The 16269-nt window shown below is 41.3% G+C and overlaps 1 protein-coding gene across 2 annotated transcripts in view; it reads right to left on the bottom strand.

Annotated features, from left to right (window-relative positions):
* Positions 1–16269, bottom strand: part of TFDP2 (transcription factor Dp-2) — a 46855-nt gene that overhangs the window by 7980 nt on the left and 22606 nt on the right. Inside the window, exons 3-7 of one of the 2 annotated variants that reach the window (XM_075269014.1) lie at positions 7296–7420; positions 6163–6210; positions 4097–4259; positions 3739–3882; positions 1646–1714 (exon numbers count right to left, since the gene is read on the bottom strand). In XM_075269014.1, the coding sequence (XP_075125115.1) occupies positions 1646–1714; positions 3739–3882; positions 4097–4259; positions 6163–6210; positions 7296–7420 (549 nt within the window). The remainder of the gene's footprint in view (positions 1–1645; positions 1715–3738; positions 3883–4096; positions 4260–6162; positions 6211–7295; positions 7421–16269) is intronic. The other variant, XM_075269015.1, reaches the window with a different exon arrangement.

Here is a 16269-nt window from a genome sequence, read left to right as displayed (position 1 = left end):
GTTTCCTTTGCATCTTCGACCCTTTGATGCAAAAGGGGTAAAATCCACAGCAGATTTGCCACGTGTATTAAACTACCCATCTACTAGTCAGCTTTTTCATATGCAAAGATGTGGGACATATAAAAGGTCTCTGAAGGTCTTTGTGCTGGTAAGACTGTCATAGGAATTGCTATGTGTGCATTTTCCTCTGCCATACAAATAAAGGTGAGGAATGTGTGATGTGTATTATATTATATACACATTACAATCAGATTATCGGTGGTCATGTCATAACCTGGTAACATCATGAAAGCAGAGTTCCCTGAATTTGCAATGGCGCTACACAATGGATACATACATCATAGCAATTATTTAGTCTAAACCTATTAAAACGCCACTATATGGAGGACAACCCATTCACAGGGTTTCTGGTCTGCTATCTGATGAGACTTAACAAATACTTCCATTGTCACAGTCTTCATTCTTTCTTTGCAGCATTGTATGGGTGGCCCTGTGACCAGCGGCTCACATGATGCACGCTTACATTAACAAAGACACACAGGACCCTCAGTGTTAAAATATGGCAGCAAGCGGGAGGAATCTTTTTGTACTTCATACACAATGAGGACGCGACAAGCAGATGAGAAGCATACGATACGAGACACATACTTCAGGAAAGTGAGTGCATGAAGAAAAAACATAACAAAGTCATTCTCTGTAGCTAGACGGCTCCGTGCCCAGGGTAGAAGGAGGATGACTCTTGTATGGCTTACAAACAAGCTATTATGAAGTTACTGGACAGCAGCATGGCAAACATTCATTAAGTAATGTGATATGGGTAAGGCAGTATTATGTACAGGAAAAACACTACAAACACGTGACCTCATGGTTATCATAGATAAGTGCCTAGGAGGGCACAAGAATAAACCCATAAACATTAAATGGAGGTAATACATTGCAATGTGGAAGCTCTACCTGTTCTAAACTATGGCGCAGTTAATCCAAGTAAAGCTATGATACAATGTGCAAATATTGCAACCATTTCTCTATGCAAAACTCAATAGAACACATTTGAATATTTTGCTTAAAGGGTTTTTCCAGTGCTTTAATGTTACATTAAAGGTCTTAGGCTGTGGGTATTCCAAGTCCTCCTTTCACGCCATAGCAAAGCTTAAAAGCTTTTACCAGCATCAAATGGATATTTATACTGTTGACCTCCCTATAGGATAGGTCATCAGTATGTGCTCTACAGTATTGGGGTTCGATACCCAGACAGCTCATTCATCAGCTGTTTCAGCAGCCTCGAGGTGGTGCAAGCTGCTGTAGTGGATAGAAAAAGACATATGCAATCTGCTAATATTCAAGTAATAGGAGTGGAACAGCAGCCCCACCCGCTATATAGTGGTGGTTCAAGGGAACTACAGCTCCACTTCTATTATATCAATAGGTGCAGTTTGCTCCCTGTCCACTGCAGCACCTGGAGGCTTCAGGAATATCTGATCTGTGAGGGGTCCGGATAGCAGACTCCCACAAATCAGGTACTGATGTTTTATACAAATCATAGGTATATATAGATTGAGGGCCTTCAGGAAGAATACTCAAAATACTAAACACAAAGTACAATAATATAACTTCTATACTCTATTATACAAATGTGGCGGTGTACCTGTAGCAGCAGTTCTTGTAGCTGAGCACTCTTCTGTTTGATACGCTCTATCCTCCTCTGCTTCTCTATCTATAAAGCCAAAAATACACATGCAAGTAAATGACTTCATCCGTGTTTTCACAGCTGAAACAATGACATCAATAATTCAGGCCATAAAGAGTGGCTATAGACATAAGATGAATGTCAGCCGACCCCCTGATTTTGGAAGGACCATCGACTATCCATGACAGAATCTTCCATGATGGCAAGGAAATGAAAGGTCAGACATGTTGGATTTCAACATGCTCCATCCTTTTCTTCTAAAGTGAGATAAGGCATGCCCAGAGGAGTCTTATTTAACCCACCAGTAAAAAGCACAAGTCTGCCAGGTAGCTCCAAATGTGCATGTTGTATGGTGGTATCAAGAGGAACAGCTCTTATTTGTGTGACAGCCATCTCAAGCATATGGTAAGACTAGCATTGCACTCAATGAACAATCCCATTTGGGGAAAAGTGTGCCCTGTTACATCCACAACACCCTCTGCAGCTCTTATGCATATTCTATAGAACACCTGACAAATAACCTATACATTCCTTTACCCTACACATTAGTAGTAACTCCATACACACAGACGTGACCACCAAATAACTGGGATAGGAAGCACCAAAAGGGTTAATTCACATGCAGCAGATTTGTTGCAGAAATTTCTGAAACTGTTCCATTCACCTGAAGGGGATCACATAAATCCAAGCTCATGCTGCAGAAACCCATTCAGATGTAGGAAATGTCTGTCTCACACATGTGTGAATTGATCCTTAGGAAGACTTTTCATAATGAAAATAGCAACCTATTTTTTTTAGTTTGCTATGGTCTTACATAATACAGAATAGCTGTGGTTTTGTAGATTCTCATCGGCACATACATTTACACCCCCGCTCATGCGGGCAGCCATGGTCTGATGAACTGCACTAGTAATGAGCTGCCGAGTCAGCTGCTCCCCACAGCTGGGTACAGGGACCTTAGCTCTGTACATATCCTGCCTGCAATACAACAGATTTATTTACCAAGCCGAAAATATACACATGCCCTATGGATATTATACAACATGCAGGCATTAACACAGTAACCAAGCTATTAAAATCATCCAAAATAAACTCAACGACCCAGTCCTGCCTATTATAATGTTGTACACTCGGATCTAAACACTCCAGAAAAGCACATATTATGCACCTAAATATAGCGTTACCACAATCTGTGCATGCATAAAAATAACAGCATATAGGACAGGGCTGCAGAACAAAGCCAAAAACACATGCCGAGACAAATTACATGTACTATTATGGTGACTTGGATGTATAAAGTGACTGCCGCTCATCTAGGCTTTGCATTGGATTGCCAAAACAATAAAGCAATAATAGCAAGAGGATTTGGTTGCTACTTATTCTACGGTTTATCCTTCTAGAGCAGTGGTTCTTAACCAGGGTTCGATTGAACCCTAGGCTCTATGCACGGTTCATTTTGTGTACCAGTAAAAAAAAACCATATACCTATGTTTTGAATTTGGAAATAAATCATATTTGATTTATCACTAAAGAAGGGTTCGGTGAATGTGCATATGAAACTGGTGTTCTAGATGTTTTCAAGACTTTTCTCACTATAATAGGTCAAAAGAGACATCAAAGAGAGGATTCCCTTCTTAGGACGCCCATCTATGAGAAATGTGAACTCGCTGACAGTGGAGGTGGGTCTAGTCTATGGCTGCTATCCTGGTAGTTACACCCTTGCTGCAGTCTGTAATCAGACTTGGGGGAGCCACATGGGAATAGCGGAGAACTGCTGTATAACTCCAGGGCTGTGGAGTCAGTAGGCCAAACCACCGACTCCTTCATCAATGGCTGACACCCTCTGTCAGAGAAAAGCAGTCAAGCTCCTCTAATTCACAAGAAAGTTACACCTGCCATCTACGCCAATTCCTGACTGGTGTAAATTTCGATTCTGACGCACGGTGCATCACGTGGCAACCTGGGAATTGATTAAGGCTGGCGTAAAAATGGTGGACAGTCTTACAGTTTCACCCCAATGTAACCCAAAAGGTACTATAGTATTTGCATACCTCTAAATTCTCACATTCCTGCACAGAGTTGGACGGCAGACCGATCCATTTTATTTCCTTCTTCTCCTTTGAGATAATATTCATGGCCATTAATACATTCAGGGCATCGTATACTCGCCGCCTGATGTTCTTCTGGTCATAGGCCTGAGTATCAAACAAGGCATAAACTATTACTCAAAGCACAGTGAATACACAACAAAAGGAGCCCTGAAAATGGGGTTAGAAACAATATAGTAATATAAAGTAATATACCAGTGTAATACACTGGACCACCAGTACAGACAAGAGTATGGGTTATAGATCCTATATTCACCTTCAAAAGAAGCAAAAAAGACAACCGAATCTAGTCTTCACTTACAGAGTCAGAGGGCAGCTGTCCGGCAGAGCTAGTAAACTCAGCCACCAATTCATCGGCCACTTCATTGTAAGACGTGGTCCCTTTGGTCTGAACCTTCTCGCAAACCTTCATAGAAAAATGTCGCAGACCCTTCCCACTCTTCTCCCCTCTTTTGCTTCTCTTACTGTAGATGAGAAAGTATCAACTAATAGATCACAAAGAAACCGATAAGACATATTCTGGAAAATGGTTTGACTTTTTATTATACAAAACACGTCAATGATGAAGAGACTTTTTATATCACAAGGGATGAAAGCCTTACAGATGTAAATACTTTACAAACATGTGGCTGTACTAGAGTTTTTGGGAAGGGTGTGCCCGCGATGGATAACATTACATGTGCATCACAATACCCTAGAGAGGACAGCATGCCATTTGGAAAGGTTATTAATTCCTTTCCAGTATATGGTGGTTTACTTGCAGTTTCACGAAGCAATGATGTGAGGGGGTCAGAATATTTTGTAGCTCATTTGCTTTCTCTCCCATATATTCTTTATACTCTGGTCAGCAGTGCACACGCCGTTTATACGAGCGGCCAACAAATAGTAATTTTCGTGCCTGCACAAAAGATGTGATCGTCTGCATTTGATCACTGGGTATGTTAACACTGGGCAATATTGGGTAATATAGGTTTGTACCATGTGGTCAATCATTGCCCTGTGTTATTTCATGGTGACTGGGGACTAATGCATTGGTGACCTATCCACAACTCAGGTCCCTCTCAGATCAGTTGGTTACAGATGCTGCAACGTACAGGAGTGCACTGAGGCCTATCACAGATATCGCAGGGACTGTGCTTACTATTACAGCTCTGTCCCTTTCACTTGAATGAGACTGAGCTGCTGCTGTACCATGTGACTGGTTACATGAAGTCAATGGCATAGTGAAGAAGTTGCAGCTGATCAGCGGGAGTCCCCAGTGTTGGACTTCCATCGATTACACATTGATGACCTAACCTATGGAAGACCCCTTTAATACTAGGATACAAGATAGAAATAGTCCAATTTTTTTGCCACATAAGAGGTCATAAAGAAGCCACGAAGTCCTAATAGATCCCACCAACATTCAGTCGTGATTCTGGCATTTTAATTGATTGGAGCCCTTAGCAGCAAATAAAATTATGAAAAAATTGAGCCCTTCTCTTTCAGATTTATTCTAATATTTTGTATAATATATTTTTTGAAAGCACAGCCTACATAGTTTATATTGTAATCTATATAAAGTATATTTTATACTTAATATGTAAAACTGTCCATTGAGAAAATATGTAATGTGAGCAGAATGAATTAAAACACTAAGTAAAAGCAAACACAATGACCTACGGTACAATTTGAATAAAAAAGTGGAAAAGTACAGGGAAAAAAAAAAACCTAAAAAAGCAAAAAGGATTTTACAACATATCTTTCCCTCTTTGTTCTAGCAGCCCTACATCCTGCAACCAATTCAGAATGCAGAGAGCCCAGCATAGATATGGCAGATGATAGAGATGCTTCCTGACAAGTGGTTGCCATAGTGGGCAGCTACTCTCTGAAAAAATCCACAGGGATTAGTTCCAGAGTCCTTGTTAGGAATAGGACGAGGAAGTGAATAGAAATGGAAGTATCAGGACGCTGCCAGAAAGCAACTGGCCTGAACTGCTCTACATTTACTTCTTTCACATGGTGGCTTCATAGCATCTATTCACTTTTGTTCTAGTGTAATGACTTGAATAGCCGACTATACAATATATATATATATATATATGTATGACCTGCAAACATATAGAAATTTAGGCACTATTTTTAAAGGTTTGTGGTAACTTAACGGTGTTGTCTGGGCTTGAGATAGTTAATGGCCTATCCTCAGGAAGGGCCGTAAATACCAAATATTGTTGGGGGCCCTGAGGGCCGACCCCCTGGACTGATCAGGTACCACTGATTTCAATGTGCTGAACTGCAATAAAGGCTCCTGGCCACTATACAGGTCAAAAATTGCATTAAAAATGGCATCCTTCTCACCACTATAATCTTTTTTTTTCTCCTTCTTACCTCTCCGAGAAGTCAGACTCTATGAACTCACGAGTACGTTTCCGATCCCTATGGGAGAAAAAAATAAAATTATTAGGTCACCCATGCACACAGCGAACCCAAACCCACGGCCCTGGTGTATAAGCACATTGGCGGGAATTCATTAACCCATTCCACCCATCTAAACCAATTTTCTGGTTTAGATGGGTGGAAATGAGGTGCATCTTAGGCCCACAGCCCTTTCTTGAGCCAATGATGTGCCACATTCTTCACTCTGGGCCATACTCTTAGTAAAAGTGAGAGAAAAGCCAAAGACACCTCAACCCAACAAAATTATTATAAGAGTTACACAGGAAACCTATGCCCTGACTGGCGTAGATTTTAATTCTGGCACATGGGAGCATACCTGATATATTAAGAGGCTGGAATCTTCTAATAATTCAGACATACCTTGCACCAGGTGGGGACTATGTTAAGAACAGTGTAGGAAAAACTGATCTTAAGAAATTGGTTATATACATGATTAGATTTTAAGCCTGGATTCAGAACATAAGAATATTTTGTTCTGTGTGTACAATGATAAAAGCAAAGTTTTCAATGAGGAATTGCACATGTTTTGCGTAGATATGGCACAGGCTCTCACGTTGGCACTGAGCAAGTCCATTACAGCCTACAGCACAGGATAGGAGGCAAACACTTGGTTTGGGATTTCCAGCTCCCACTGAGGAGGGTTGCCTTTTATCTTCTCTGCTCAACCCTTTACCTTGGGAGTATATTTCTAAGCAAGGAACTGCTAGGGCCGCCACATTACCTTACAACCATGTCACAGTTTCACATCTACCATCTCCAACATCACATGAGCAGTAGGAGCCTACATTTCCATATCCCATCTGGCCTCGCATGAACACATGAAACATTTATGGAGTTTTCCCATACATAGCCATTGCAATTGTATGGGAGAAAACGCAATTTGACAGGAAGCAAAGGAGGGGGACTAGACATGGGAGGAGAAACGCTGGAAATTAGCTCAACATGAACAAAAGAAGATAAAGAAATAAAAGGAGAGCTGGACCCCATCCTGGCCCCGAGAAATTGCAGAGATTTACAATTCCATTAAATCACATTGCAGACACACAGAGGTCAAGCAGAATTACCCAGGAATCCAGCTGGTGGCATCTGTGATGTGACTCTGAGTGACCATGGCGGAGGTGGCCGCGGTGAACTGTCTCCCTATGAGAAGATCTGCTCCCGCGCTCAGTCTCTGGGGAGTGCTTATAATCTAGAACAACAAAAGTGACATTGTAATAGTGAATATGGCATATTAGTACAAACACGGTCATCCTGTTTATTTTGTCTAATGTGAACTAGCAAAGCCCGTCAGATAAATCACTTTTGCAATAGGCCAATCACAGCAAGTGCAAGACTCTCAAATTGATAATGAACTACTATGTCCAGCAAGCTCGGTCATCCAGGGGATCGGAGAAGAGTTGCGAGAATATTGATCAGTCTGTAGGGTATAAAGACCATAGTGTGGGAAACACTACTAAGTGGAATTCAACCTATGACTTTCCCAATATACACTTATCCACTCAGTAACCAGAAAGTTCTTCCAGTGTAGGCGGCCCAAGACCCAGGAGGCGGTAAATGCTCCCAAACATATTAGGAAAGCATACAAGACCTCAAATGCACAAATATGAAAGAAAAAGGAAGAGCACCATTTATAACGGTGGTGGTTCAGCCTAGTGCGGATACCTATAGTCAAGGCAAAGATCTTAAAGACATGTATGGTAGCCTCATCGCCTTTCTAGCTCACTTTGTGAAAACTACAGACAAACATGGGTTAATAGTTGTGAGCCAGAAGCCCACAGCAGGTGTATAGAATAAAGACTAATGATGGTCACATGGGAGATCCAGAAACGGTCCCAAACCCTGGCAGTGCAGTCAGAGGCCCCCCAGAACACACGTCACTGCTGCTCTTGGCTGACCCCAGGTCCACCTCTCCGCTTTGATCTCCACCGGAAGCTAAGCTGGGACCCCAGGCTGCGACCCTGCACTGGATGCTTTACTGCAGGTCTCAGAGACCCACAGAGAAAGACAGCCGCTCTGTGACAATCATTCACACATCTTCTCCGGCTGCAAAAACATTTAAAGCTGTAGCCGGCGTTGCTCAAACCTTTCTATTCTGGCCCTGGGTATTGTGGTGCTCATTCGTGGGCTGTGGGAGGGATTTATACAAATGACTCCGGGTCAGTCTTCCGGCTACGGCGAATTTTGAAGGGTAGATAGGTGGATTATGTAATTCACTTCTATATAGGAGGAGGGGGTGTTGCCATTAACATGCACCTATATGTATAAGACCTTTATCAGATTAAGTAAAATAAAATAGAAGTGAGTGAACTTCTCCGATATGCGTATACATTTACCTATAGATGTGGCTTCGGAGCACTGACTAAATAGAGTCTACTACTTTTCATGCGTCTATGCTAGGATAGGTGGGTCTGCTACTCATTTACCTTTCCCAGTATAACCCTTGAGTAAGGTCCTAACTTTACAGATAAACTCAATTAATAATCACTTTTTTTTTTTTTTTTTTTTTTTTAACTACAGCTCCAATGCAAAACTATATGTCTCCATGGTAACAGACTACAAACAACCCATGTATAGTCTGATCTAGCAGTCATATTGCCACCTTTGTTCCTTTACTTGTCATTTAGAATTAAGGGAGATATGGGACAAAGCCCCCCAGCTCCTGGCCAAGGCTTAAGTGACTGATGACAACAATACACCCCAATAATTCTATATTATTTACATTGGTCCATCCATGTCTGCTGACTACTTAGTGACCACCACTAAATAGAAGGCGTGCAGGTAAGCTTCTGATGAAGAGGTTGCAGTGTTCACCTAAACATCTGATCAGCAGGGTGCCAAACATCAGACCATCTTGATCGGCTATTGATTGCTTGTCCTGACAACAGGCCATCAATATTGTGATCCCAGAAACAACCTATAAGGTTAAGTCCTACGTTGCAGGACATAGCAAAAAAGCGCTGCGTGAAAAAACGTGGCGGAAATGCATGACGATTACTTCTGCAGCACTTCTCACAAACTCTGCAGACTTTCTGCTTCAACTATGCCCATAATGAAAGAGCCGGCGTTTCCAGAGATATAGGTAATTGACATACTGCGATTTCCAAAACGCGACAGTTATGAAAAATGCAGCATTTCCGTTGCAGGTATTTTCCTGCAATGTGTGGATGGGAATCGCAGGTACTATAAAAACACCGCGGTTTTTACATTTATGCCACGTGGGACTCTGGCTTAAGTGTGTTTGGAGGGAAGGGAACCCAAAAACTAACTGGTCTCTATAATTCTAGAAAAATAACATTTATGGAAAGCTTTACTAACAGATTTACACTGGTTTAGCACCCACCATGATGGCTACCCGCTGGGCAAAATGTCCATCTTTGGGGCTGCTGCTTTAACTCTACTCTGAAGGGGTGTGCGTGTTAAGACATGGGAACAAATCATTCCCAATCAGGTCCCTAATACTGTTAAAGAAAATACTGCCACAGCCGTCTGGTCCTGTGAAAACCAATTAAGCTGTTTGCTTATCATGCAATAGTTGCCAGAATACCGCGGGTAATGTTACCTTGTGTCTCTCCTGCTCAGCGGGTTTGTTAGAGGAATTATTTTTACATGTGCAGTCAGACATTCCGAGCGCTTTCTTACAAACAGAAAATTCACTTTAGTTTTCCAACACTTCACATCACCCGGGCTTAACCCATTGTGTTCCAGCGGTGCCCAGACAGAAAGTGTGAATATGGTCGTATAGAGAAGTTCTGTTGGAAAGGTCAGGGTTCTGTTGTAATGATCAAAGCCATATAAAATAGATTTTGGAAACACAAATTATGTCTGATATTACAAAGCCATGCCGACAATATAATGGGAGGCCATGGAGTGAATGTGAAAGGTTTTATTTGATCAAAAGCATTCATCACTTTCTCTATTTATATGTACGGTATTTAAAAAAAAAAAAAAAAAAGAAGAAAAAAACCACACACTAAAAAGGTCGGCTTTTGTGCTATTACCATGCATTCGCACAGCAGTATCACATTCTTCTCATTTACATTTTATTTTTACTGATTTATATAGCACCAACATATTCTGCAGCACTGTACACTCTGTCTACGTAAACTCACTGATATAGGGAGAACTGTCAATCACCATGTGGGCGGGGTAATCAGGACTCCCACTATCTCTCCTAGGAGTCCTAATAGTATCTACTCCGATTACATGGTTCAGAACCCCTATGTACAGAGCCTAAAAACCTAGGAGAAAGCAAGTGTACACACTATCTGGATAACTCCTTTACACCCTGTTCACACAGCTACAAACGAAGATGAATTTGAGGTGGACATCCGAATCGGATTGCTCTTAATTTTCCACCCCTTGGCTACCCATAATGGAATGCCATCATGATTAAAAACACTGCGAGGCAAAACATTTTTGGCACTATGATATTCATTACCTCTCCTTAGGATGGGCCCCACTGATCTAATATTGATGGTCTAAAACCATGAAAGTCCATGCAGATGAACTGACTGAAGGAGCTGCAGGGTTTGGACAGGTGCTGCAACCTCTATACTGCTTACCAAGCACAGTGCGGTATATCGCCTAGTGGCGGTGCTTGGTACTGCAACTTAGTCCCATTTATTTAAATGAACTGCTGGTCGTGATGTCTGAACATGTGGTCAAATGGTCGTGATGTCACTGGCATGAGAAATGGAAAGGAGTTCAATAATAGCGGAAAGGATATAGAGAAGGTACGACCAATATAAGAATTTTACTACATAAGTTATATAAAGTAAATTCTAGTACAAGTCAATAGACAACAATCAGGAATGGTCAGTACATTTCTGGGCGCACTGGCTCCTGGGATTTGTTAGGCCAGAGTATGGTAAAGTGGTAGAATCAGCAAGTTATGGAGGACATACTGCCCATAGACAGCAGTGTATATAATATAGATAATATATAATAATAATAAATTTTATTTATATAGCGCCAACATATTCCGCAGCGCTGTACAATTTGTAGGGTTCAAATACAGACAGAAAGATACATTACAAAGAAAGTCATTTCACACAATGGGACTGAGGGCCCTGCTCACAAGAGCTTACAATCTATGAGGTAGAAGGGGTGACACAAGAGGTAGCAGGGGCGGTATTGCTTATGCAGAGATCAGACACTTTTGTAATAGAGGTGACTGTCATTACACAAACATAAGACTTTATGAGCCGTCAACAGTCGTGTCCTTTAACATGTGGATGGAGCTTGGACCTATAAAGTTAGCATGAGATGACATCATATCATGTGGGGAAATGTGGGAGCGGGGACAGAGGAGGGTTAAGGGTTTACGTTAGAAATTGTGATTGGCCTGTCTGAAAAGATGTGTCTTTAGTTTGCGTTTGAAACTGTAGAAATTGGGAGTTAATCTAATTGTCCGGGGTAGAGCATTCCAGAGAAGTGGTGCAGCTCGGGAGAAGTCTTGTATACGAGCGTGGGAGGTTCTGATAATAGAGGATGTAAGTGTTAGGTCACTGAGTGACAAGAGAACACGGGTTGGGCGGTAGACAGAGATGAGGGAGGAAATGTATGGAGGTGCGGCATTATGGAGAGCCTTGTGGATGAGAGTGATAACTTTATATTTTATTCTATAATGACTAGGCAGCCAATGTAGCGACTGGCACAGACCGGAGGCATCGCTGTAGCGTCTAGCCTGATAGATGAGCCTGGCCGCTGCATTCAGAATAGATTGTCGAGGGGAGAGTTTAGTGAGGGGAAGACCGATTAGTGAGGAGTTACAGTGGTCAAGGCGAGAATGAATCAGAGAGACAATAAGTGTCTTTAGTGTATCTCTGGTAAGGAAAGGGCGTATTCTGGAGATGTTTTTGAGGTGGAGGTGACATGAACGTGCGAGTGATTCAACATGAGGGGTGAAGGAAAGGTCTGCGTCAAACATGACCCCGAGGCAGCGGGCATTATAGTAAGGCCTGAGATAGATAAGTTATGGTGGACATACTGCCCATAGACAGCAGTGTATATTATGTAGCTAAGTTATGGAGGACATACTGCCCATAGACAGCAGTGTATATTATGTAGATAAGTGTATCCCCGAGGTGCACGCTGGCTTTTATGACAAGACGTGTATGTGACTGGAGAGGATCATTACGGAGGAGTGAGGCTTTGTTGTTTTACTGCGCACAGGATGGTGTCGTACTAAGAAAAGATGGTGCTTACATGACACTTGTTTGTGTTATTCCTTGCCCTCCCCTTTGTGGCCTCCTTATTGCTTTCTTACTTAGTACGCTGCTTTGAAACTTTTTTTTTTTTTTTCAAATTTTTATTTTCCATTCATTACTTTTCCCAAACAAAAAAAGTTGCTAGAAATGCGTGATAATACATCCTATTGTGACTGAAGGGACAAGCGTCTTCCATTAGAGAATATTCACCACGTATTACTTCCAATACAGTACACGGTTTAGGATTTGCTTGTTATATCATACAATAAATCTGATGTTTGGATTCCACTTGGGGTGTAAGCAATATAACAATTATATGTTTTACGGCCATACCCAAAACAATCACTGTCAGTCAAATGCACAACATTCCAATAAATGCGTCTCCTTCTCTCCCCTTAACATTCAAGGAAAGTTGGGATCCCCCCATACATATTAAAGTCAAAGGCCACCAACTATCTTACCTACATGTTTTATTGATGCATTTGTAACAGTGCAAGTGGAGAGGACAGACTATGCCATATACTTCACTATAAGAAAGTGCTTGTTTCCAAGGATGAGACTATATCCTCCTTTACGACTTTCAGAAGTCCGTATGCACCAGATTTCCCAACAGTATGGCGGAAAAGGGACTCCTAGCATTTTAGTTATGGGAGTCTCTGCCTCCCAGTGACATACTATCCAATACTGTAATCACAGTGATTGTGGTCTGTACCCCATACACAAGAAGTATCAGCTTACCATGATGTCTATGGAGGGGGAAGTAGGAGAAGGAAATAGAGATAGGAGGCCATCTAGAGCATTAAAAGAGTCACTGCAGGAGGAGGCTGGATAGAAATTCCTAAAAACTCAGATGTGATGTGAAAGAGAATTGGCTCTATAGTGCAACCGTTTCTCTGCCTTGAGGAACTCTTATGCCTCCCTTCTCCATAGACTTCTATTGTACAGATCTGATCAGTAGCAGGAATAGAAGTGAAGAAACAGGCATTTTTATATAATAAAGTACGGTATATTACAAACCTTGTTATCTTCACCTATACTATGGATTTATGAAGAAAAGAAAAATTTAGGGGGTGGATACCAGTCCTTGGTTTGGTTTCCCAAAATGCATCAACCTGAATGTGTGTCCTGTCCCTACTGGTGTATGATCGGCATCAGGAATAGCAGAACAATGGAGAACATAGGGTTGGCTACAAAGCCAAGTATAACACCTAGATGCTAATATATATAGTACATGTACACAGTGTCGTAACTATGAATGGCGGGGCCCCAAGGTGAACATTTGACATGGGGGCCCCTTGTAACAAAGTGTACCATACAGTCATAGTAACAAGCCTATATGATGGTTCTAGGATCCTATAACATACAGATACTCCGGTCCTGGTTCAGACCTGATCCTTCTGGAAAAGGGAATAGGGGAAGATTATTTCAGAGTAAAGTCACAAGTATATTCATTAGATGAAGGATTTATATATTTTCATGTAAACGCTCATAGGTCAGCATGCTTTTAAAAATAGGCCATCTTGGTAGGGTATGTACATGGCCTATAGGTATTAGATTATATGCCACACATTATATTGCAGTTTCATAGGGGTGTATGAGTCTATAATATGTATATGCTTATATATCCTAAATATATATGTAAAGAAAAAAAAAAAAAAACAGGTTACAGAGTCGCGCTGTGGACAGGGACTTGTATTAGAGACTACAAGCTATATATAGCACGGTGTAATATGTAAATAACAGGAAACAAGTAATGTACAAGGGATGGCCGGGTCATGTATCGGTACAACCTAAAACCTGAACTAGTTTGCACATTTTTTTCATTGTTGGTGCGGAGACTCGTGTTACAGTGACTGCAGGAAATCCATGTAATATGTGAAGTGTAAAAGGTACAAGCGCCTCACCGCAGGATCCACAGAACAGAAGAGCCACAGTGACACCTGCTGGGACAAGTCAGTAGTGCAAGCAGAATATCCAGGACACTGCTTGGGAGCTTGGATTAGGGCTGGGCGAGTTTTGCCGAAAACTAAAACCTCAATCTTTTTTCCACGTGATTTTCACGTTTTTGTTTTAAAGGAAACTTCTAAAAGTTCAATGATCTAGAACAGGGAGACGTCAGATATAAACTGGTGATCATAGTTTGCAGCAGGAGGCGAAATCTCGCAGATAGTACTCTATGGCTCACATTCATTTAATAATTCTGGCAAAAAAATCGGAATCATGAGTCTCTGAAATGGCGAATTAATAAACTGACTTTATTGTCGATCCCTACTTTGTCTTTTAGGGTTAAAAAATATATTTATAAAAATGTATTAACCCCGTAAGGACCAAGCCACTATCAAGTCCATCCTATAACCATTCTGAAAATACAGAGTGAACCACTTTAATGTTAATCAGAGCAGTTATTGAGGTTAAGGCGCACCGTTCTGCCTCTTCGTGGTAGGGTGACAGGGCGATCAAGTCTACCCTGTTCTCCCATCCTAAAAAGGAAGGATACTACAAAATAATAATAAAAAAGCAGATGCACCAGCCAAGCAGGTAGGACGGTCTCCTATGGACACCAAGCTAAACACTCTGTGCCTGAAGGTGGTGTATAGCATGGTAAGGGGAGTTAACATATTCTGATTAGCACCCATCTCCTAGTTGTTTCATCACATGTCCACTAGAGGGAGACATATAATACCATATAGTAGAATACCCAATCTGGTGATTGCATGCAGTATTTTTCTGTATCCACTAGAGGGAGACATTAAACATAAAACTTTCAAAGAAAGTTGGTGCATACAATGAATGGCATGGAGGCCAAGTCTTCCACGTGTAGTCAGAGAATAATTCATTGTCTTTGCTGACAAGTAATACGGACGTTAGCGACAAACAATCCATACTATCTTCTAACTTTAGGACGTTCCCCTTCAAATTAGGGCATTCACATGCTTTCCGTGTGAAAGTGAAACTGGGCATGCGCTAGGAGCAAATAGTGTGGCTGCCTCGCTCTATGTTATAAGGCAGGCAGTTCATACAGTATAATACAAACCCTGCACCAGGGGACGGTCAGTGTATTTTCATACAATGGGGGAATTTATTAAGAGAAGCATATCCTACATCAGTCTTCATCCATTACCCCCTATAACGCTCCATGTACTAAAATGAGTTTTAGACATGGCCTCCTAATAATTCAGCCGCACCTCTGGAGGTGCTGTGCGCCAGAACTGAAAACTACACCAGTCAGGGACTGGCGCAAATATCTGGCATAAGGATATATTCACACAGTGCAGCTAAAACCACATCAGAATTTCAACGCATGCAATTTTGAAGCAATTTTATAATTTTATTTAACAGGTTTCACCTGTAGAATTAAAGGGGTTATGAGATTTCTAAAAAAATATTGGCCAAATAACAGGATTCATTAGTATAAAATACTTAAATAAATATCCTGTTGAAATTCTACGCCATTTACCTGCTTTACATTAGGGTCACGTGGCCACATCTATGATGTTTTTGTTTCCAAGCTTAATACCCCTCCCTGTGAGCACTGTGGCCAGCAAAGGACACATCACAGCACACCAGTGAAACAACCTTCATATTCCTATTGCATATTCTCACCCTAATGTACAGTGACTGGATTCAGTACGAGTCATTGTGAACAACTAACAGATACAGATGCAGGAATATACTTATTGTCCATTATACACAGGGCTGTGGAGTCGGGACCAATTCTGGATAGAATGTGTTAATAAAATATTAATGTACAAAATATTAGAACATAATTTGTTCCATATTTACTTCCATAGGAATTTAGTCGGTAGCTTTTTGATGATTTTTTCTCTCC

Source organism: Leptodactylus fuscus, chromosome 3 (assembly GCF_031893055.1).
Source record: "Leptodactylus fuscus isolate aLepFus1 chromosome 3, aLepFus1.hap2, whole genome shotgun sequence".
In the NCBI taxonomy this organism is placed as follows: Eukaryota; Metazoa; Chordata; class Amphibia; order Anura; family Leptodactylidae; genus Leptodactylus; species Leptodactylus fuscus.
The sequence above is the reverse complement of the archived record's forward strand: the minus strand, read 5'-3'. Positions and strand labels throughout refer to the sequence as shown.